The sequence below is a fragment of the Convolutriloba macropyga genome, chromosome 13 (assembly GCF_964194025.1).
Source record: "Convolutriloba macropyga chromosome 13, txConMacr16.3, whole genome shotgun sequence".
NCBI lineage: Eukaryota > Metazoa > Xenacoelomorpha > Acoela > Convolutidae > Convolutriloba > Convolutriloba macropyga.
In genome coordinates, this window is record NC_134480.1 from 35,122,728 (window position 1) to 35,130,276 (window position 7,549).

Genomic DNA, 7,549 nt, shown 5'->3' on the forward strand with positions numbered 1-7,549 from the left:
GTCGTTCCAAATTTTCGGCAAATTATGATCTGGCCTGGTTTGTTGTTGGTCATCTCGAGGCTCTGAAATCAACACCTACCTAAAGCAACTTTAGTGATTGCCAATCAATGCTTGACGAAAAGTGCTTGAAGCAATAATGATAAAGCTGTATTAATTAATGTTCATATCCATTTTCTTAATTATCTGACCCTCGCTTCACTAGTTAAAACGTACAAAAGGCTACAAAATTGAATTTCATATTGGACACTGAACGTTTAAATTGGACAGTTAAAAGTTTTTCAAGTGTATTAAGCTTGATTTTTGGTTCCTGATAATTGCTGCGACTATATCGAACAAAATTGATTTCGGTCGCTACATTGACTGCCGGGTTCTCTTGATTTCGTAGACTAGGTATGATCGCCTAGTAGTCTAATTAATGTAACCATCCGTCAATGTTCATAGAATTAGTTTGCCTTTTAATAATACACATTGCGTTTCATGGTATTGTTTCTCACTGCTAAACAATGATTACTCACGCTAACCAAATTTTCGAAATTTAAAAGGTTGCCATGCATGCAATGGAACAAACTGCCAGCGTCATTCTTTGGTAGTTTGGTATTGTTATATATGCATTGACGGAAGTGTTTAGAAATTGACTGTTGTATTGGTTATCTACAGACAATTTTTAAAAATCCAAGCATAGTCGTTCTTGGCGTAAATTAGTAGCTTTTTTCTGGTTTCTGGTAAATGGTGCAAATGGATATAGTTGCAGTTGACTTGAGATGCTGGTACTGTGTTTAAGTTGATTCGCAGCAGGCTTGGAATATTTAACCATCTGGTTGCCTTTTAATTTCTCTGGTGGTGTTGTAATGCAAGTGCAACATCAAATGTACATAATCAAAATTGTCATTGAGTTAAACGATGGCTGAGCTTGTCAACCCGATTAACAAATTGTGGTCATAAATTGAATTTGTTTTCTTTCTAATGTTTACTTTTCATTGTGTGAAACTATCACCGAAAACTATTGAAGAGGTAGATTTTGATAGTGCTTAAATTAAACACCACTAGCAATGCAAATTTGCCAACTTTATTGCGTTTCTTCATTTCTGCGCTTTCGTTAAATTATGAGCGGTAACAGCGAAGCTAAGAAAGTTCTCGTTGAGATAATATACCCTAATGATTTACGTAGGGTTTTGTTAGTGCCATCGGTAGGAGGCGACGCTTTGAGGGTAGCGTTGAAAGATATAGAAAGGTCGAGGCACTTTAACGAACGTGGTCTTTGGAATTGGCCTGCTGAAACCCAAACTGACGCTAAATCTTTGTTCGCTCTATCAACAGCGCAATCACAGGACGTTCGAAATGAATGTATTGTACAAGATGAGGAAAGTTTGCTTGATAAGAGAACTTTTTCGTCATATCAAGATTTCAACGAAGGGGATGAACCGGTTATGCAACTATTTTTAATTGTCAAGTTTTATCCACAAAACCCATTCAAGTTTTCACCTTTCGTTGCTTCTTTTATTCTGCAACAGCTAACGTGGGATATTGTTAACTACGATTATTTGTTCACGATACAGTATGAAACAGAAGAGCAAAAGCTTGAACAGTATTTGATCAATAATTATGACGTAATTATGAGCCTAGACGAAATGTGTGAACAAGCTTATGAGTTGCTTGCTGATATTTCGAAGCATCCATTTTACGGGTTTCAGTATTTCCCTGTTTTCCAAAAGGATGAAAATGGACGCTACGATTTTTTGATTGGAGTTGGAATGCGAGGGTTCCTTTTTTGCCAAAATCTTAGACAACAAGATCAGAAATGTTCGTTACCTGTGCCGTTTTTGGTACGTTTCGACGAAGTTGACGAATTAACATTTTTGCCGGCCAATGAAAGTGATTCGTTCATAACAATGTTTTTAAAACGAGGAAACGCTTCGAAAAAGAAACGGATGTTCCTAAATTTTCTGTCAAAAGAGAGGTTACACCGTTTCATAGAGCTGATGGAAGGGATTAACGAAATAAATGACAAGTTTCCGTCATCTTATAGTCACCGGGACCCGTCGTTAGAGTACATTCCAGCTAGAACTGTGCGAGTGATAACTCCTAAAAAAGCTAAAGGTTGCTTTAGTCCTGGTTGCTAAATAATGTTTGCAGTATTATATTGTAGAGTAATGACAATTGTGCGTGGTATTCTTTTATAAAAAGCTTTTTCCTAATTTTATTTTGGGTATAGTTTAAAATTTGAGGTTCTTTTGAAGTTAAACGATTTAACGAAACCTAAATTCTCCAAATCGTCGAATTTCTGGTTTTCACCAGCAATTTTCATCAGAATTTGTTTGAAAGAAAGAACGATATTGGAGTGTTTTCCTGTATGCCCCCCATTAACACGTGCGGGGGGGGGGGGCATAAAGGGAACATATCCAATATTTGTTTGCCTAGTCTTTAGATGCATGATTGTAGTTTTGCACTAATGCAGTAATTGCAGTGTAATAACCGTGACTTTTCAAAGCAATGTAATATTAAAGACGATCAACATTATTAATGAGAACTAAGTTGCATGGGACAAAGACCTAGTAGACTGAAGAATGATTCTGCTAATCGAAAAAGAAGTGTTATACGACCCTTTGTACCAATCATTCAGAGCTCGAATGTTCGAGCTAAAGAACGAACGTAAGTTATCTTTATGCGATAAGATGAATTATATTTGCTTTTTGTGAGCTATATGTTCTGATATGCCTTAAATATGGGTTTCAAAAGATGGGGAAAGGCTTGGTTACAAGAAATGCATTTCTGGCTTCAGCAATAAGCTGAATAGAAGTTCTGACTTAAATGAAGCTGCTTAATTTTTCAAGTACCCGTTTTCACTTAATTTGTTAATTTATCACACATTTATAAGTCCACCCACCCGTTTGTGGTTGGCGTCACATTGTTTTCTGGCATCCAGATGTTGAATCCACTGAAGTATCGATTTTCACTGAATTATCGGAGATAGGATATAAGCGTAGATTAATTGCTCTCAAACGAAGTTTGAAGCAAGCTTCGTAAACGTTTTGGTCTTTTTAGGACTCATAGAGGAGTATTGGCATTAAACAGATTTTTTTTTGCTGACGCAAGTTGGTTCATGGCTTGAATGTTGATGTCCTTCATCTCAAACATCTACCTGTGTTTTTGAACGTTGATCTCTGTTTTGGAACATTGGACTTCAATAGTAGCTTAGTTAATTGTATAATAACTCGGAACTTCTGATGATAATAAAGTTGAAAAGGTCGGCCTCCTATCAACTACTCTTATGCATACCCCCATACTACCCACGACCCCCTCCACAAATTCCTTACTTAAAATTGTTTGTTTCTATATATTTAGTGCCTTTTCGTATGTTCAGCAATTTTTCTCTTGACGTTTTTCACTTTTCGGGTGTCTTTGAGCCCCTGAATTTTTCGTTTTGAATGATTTAAATTTCTCTCATTCACAAGTGTCAGCAATCGAACTCAAGTGATGGCAGTTCAATAAAAAAGTGCGTCAAAGGAAAGTGTACCAAAATTGTTGTCGTTTTTTTCAGTAGATTTTATTACTGGTAATATCATAACCTCTAATCACGTCAATTGAAGCCCCCTAAGTGAATAAGAGTATGACCACTCTGAAGCAAGTATGACCCCCCCCCCCCCCCCGACTGAAGCAAGATGTCATAGACTCGAGCTCCCACCAATCGTTTGAGCGCAATTCTTCCGACGTTAGTCGGTTATGTTTCATATTTCTAGTATTTGAATTCTCCTGATTATTTTACCGATTTGCAGAAGCATCTGAAATCAATTACTTATTTAGGAATAAATTAGAAGGAATACTTTAGAAGGAATAAATTGCATCAAAATATTGGCGCTGCTTTCCAAAGTAATTTAGCAACTGCATGTAATTTTGTTTTCGGTAATATAAAACCTACCTACTTTTAAGGTATTCTGAATAGTTCTCTGCCATTGAAAAATGTTTCCTTGCCATTGGATTAACCTACTCAGCCTGAATGTTTTTGATCATCCATTCCCTGTAAAAAGTTTTTTAAAATTGGGTTGCTACTAATCTGGTGAGAGAATTTTGATTTTTCTAACAAAATGAAGGCTCGTTTGGCTCGGTGCGTTCAACAGAATGTTCCAACGTGAGCATTCACAATCGTTCAATGCATCATATCCCCATATCTGAAATGATAGTGCAGAAAAACATGTGACTTGACAACAAAATAAGAAGGCTTCTGCGAAGAGCAACTGTTTTATTATGCAAGATAGAAGAAAGAAACAGAAAATGCATGAGTATATAGCCTTTCATTATTCCCCCATTATTTATTCTATTTTTCTCGCTAATTTGCTGAAAATTTCTAACAAAAAGTTTGCTTTCATACCAGTATAAATTACTTAAAGCATAAAGTAACAGCATAGAGTAAATTTTTGTGTCACTGATGGATCTCATGTTCTTCATAAGGTCATACGGTCTTTATTTATAGCTTTTTGGACTTTGAAAAATTTTAATCTTACGGTAATTTTATTTTACTTCCAATTGATAGTTAACTTCATTTGATGTTGCAAGTTATTAAAAAGAAGTTAAATGTGGTCAAAAGAACTACAAGTTGATTGAAGCCATTATCTGTTTCACCGTTTTACTCTGCACTTCAGCAAAGTGATTTTGCTTAATTTGTCGTAATCAGTTTGATTGTGGCTAATAGTAACAAAGAGACACAATTAACAAATAGAAAAATCAAGTTTTTGGCAATTTTATAGCAAAGTGTGAAGAGCGTATGAATAGGTAAATGGTGAAGAAGAGACAGAAATTTATTAAACGCAGCAAAGAGCCGTTTGGGAAAAAAACGAACAAATTAGCCACCGGCAGCATGCTATTGTAATAAATGACAGAATCTATGATAGGACAATAAATGAGGGCAAAGTATTTGAATCTTAGGGGTTTCAATTTAGCAAGTAAAACTGACATTTGAAAACGTTAAGTGAGAGAATGCAAATTTTTCACCCGGCCGTTAAAAGTTTTTCTCGGCAAATTTTTCACACCGCACTCTGAATAATTGAGGCGTAACACGCTAAAATAAAATGCCACTTTTAGTAGTAGTTTGACTGAGTGTGTGATAATGCTCATAACACTCCCACATATGTGTGTTCTTTCACTGACTGAACAGGAACATACTTTAAACAAAAAAACGTATATAAAGAATTAATGACCAAACTAGTTCCGAATTGTTTTCAAATGGAGTTGCCTTCATAATGCTCGTGATTTTTAATTTCTGGCCCAAATTTTTTGATGTGAAATGCCGTTCGAAAACGTTTCCCAAAAGGAGCGACGCCTGAAATTTCTCTTAGTAAAAATCTAGACGCAGAGGGCTCTAATTCGATGCCACATATGCCAGTCTGGGATGCTATAAAAAATCATAAGGTTTAAGTAGTGCCTAATCGATTTCTGAACAAAAAATTGAGGCTAGCATAAAGTTCTCCCCGTCCATGCTTTTATTGCTGAATAACTTCTCGTCGATTCTGCAACGCTCTAGTTGAGGAAAGATCTGAAATCAAAGCTTTCAAAAGTGTGACGAATTTGGCTGATTTTCCATTCTCCACCTTAATAGTGGCTGAAGAGCGTAACAATTTAAACTCTGTGGTCCTTTAAATTTTGGCCCCTGACAAGTTTCAACGACAGGACATCAACGGGAGATAGTGTCTTAAACTAAACGAGTGACGGAGTTGATGAGTTTTGAGTTCGTTTGTTCCGCTACATGCATGTACAACTGGTTGGATTGTTTCCAATCTTCGGTTGTTTTACCCACGACTGCTTTTTTTTAATATCGACTCATTAGTTTATTGCACCAATGTGTGCAAAGCAAAGCTACATTGGAACGCTTAGCGGCGTATGATAGTTTATACATTTATGGTAGTCTGTACCTATTCGGACATGATGCAACATTTGCTCGTGAATGTCGTATTGGTGAATATTTATAAAATGTCTATTGCAGGATTTTGTAGTCCTTCAAACCAATTGTTTATGCTTTAATATTTTGCCAAAGGTTGTCTTATTAGATGGCAGGGGTTACCGTCCATGTTGTGTGACCAAAATCAGAATTTTGAACGCAGCTTGTTAATAATTGCTTTCAGGAAACTAATGACAAGCGGTGCTAAAGAGAATTCGCGCCGCTCGACAGGCACAGGCTCTGGTGCAAGTGTTCCGCCGCCTCCTAAAGAGCAACGGCGCACTGTTAAGCAAAGACAAGAGGATGTTGACGAAGTATTACTACTACATTAGAGCTGCTCATTAATGCCACATAGATGGCATTTATCGCCTGAATTTAGGTTTTGAGATCAAATTAGGTTTAGGAATCAACGCCGCTGTTCAAAAATTTCGTTGTACAATTTTCCACTGAATCTTGAGGTAAATTATCAAGCCAACTTAAAGTGAATCTTATGATACCTGCAACATTTTTTATCTGAAACATTTTTTTATCGAACAGGAAGTGAAAGGTCCAAATAACTGAATAATTGATCACGTAATAGTTGATAACTTATATGTGGACACTAAATATGATACTTTGACGGTATCTATGTTGGCATTATGCATGAAAGATAGTTGATGTGATGAAAGTGAACGTGGATAAAGTACTAGAGAGAGATCAGAAATTAGGCGAATTAGAAGAACGCGCAGAGAATCTAAAAGACGGCGCCCAACAGTTTGAGGACAATGCCACGAAGCTAAAGAGGAAATATTGGTGGGAAAATATGAAATGGAAGTTGATTATAGCGGCTGTTGTGATTGCATGCGTTGCCATTTTAGTTGTGGTGCTTATCATAAAACTCGCTTGAACACCAAGGCATTATTTCCTATCGATTATAATTGAATGTATAGTTAGACATGCAAAAACGTAATGGCAATATTTTATTGCATTTAGCTTTGTGTACGCTGCCGTATTATGAATTTTTGTAAAAAAAAAACATGCATTTCATGTAACGTGTATGCAGCAAATTGAAAACCTAAAAATCAAGATATTCTAATTTATATGGCTACTTGACTGCTCAACATTACCATGGTATATGAAAAACTGACGAGCTTAACCAATTAAATAAACACAGATAATCTTGAAAACATTTGTACAATGTTACCATTTTTAGACCACAGTAGTTTACTAATTTCTAGCTATCCTTTTGTTTATCAACGAGCTATTTTTAGCTGATGATTTCCACTGTTTGTTTTTCTCTAAGGCATTGCCTGTTAGCTGATTGTTATAAACGGAAATTTACGGTGAAGGTTGTAGACGTAAGAAGTATAAGTGAACGTATTAGTCTACCCTATGAATTTTGTCAGTGGTAGCAACTAAATTGGCTACGCTACATTTAGTTTTTAACCATGCAAATTGGTTTGTTAAATTAAGCTTAAATCCGTTATAATTTCACTGGAAACATAATAGAGGTAACTGCTTTTTATGTCATGGATAAAGCTTTCAAAAATTAAAGTTTACAGTAGTGCTTGGGAAATCGACCGCTTATATATGTAATTGGTTATTTTGGATGCCAATTTGAAGCGGCAACACGTGTTGTTT

At 36.0% G+C, this 7,549-nt stretch overlaps 1 protein-coding gene across 1 annotated transcript; it reads left to right on the top strand.

Annotated features, from left to right (window-relative positions):
* The first annotated feature begins 2,376 nt into the window (after positions 1–2,376).
* Positions 2,377–7,475, top strand: LOC142352314 (vesicle-associated membrane protein 3-like). The gene is made up of 3 exons (XM_075404847.1): positions 2,377–2,649; positions 6,114–6,243; positions 6,579–7,475. Exons 1-3 carry the CDS (start codon positions 2,537–2,539, stop codon positions 6,813–6,815), a joined length of 480 nt encoding a protein of 159 aa, XP_075260962.1. The 5' UTR covers positions 2,377–2,536; the 3' UTR covers positions 6,816–7,475.
* The last annotated feature ends 74 nt before the right edge of the window (positions 7,476–7,549 follow it).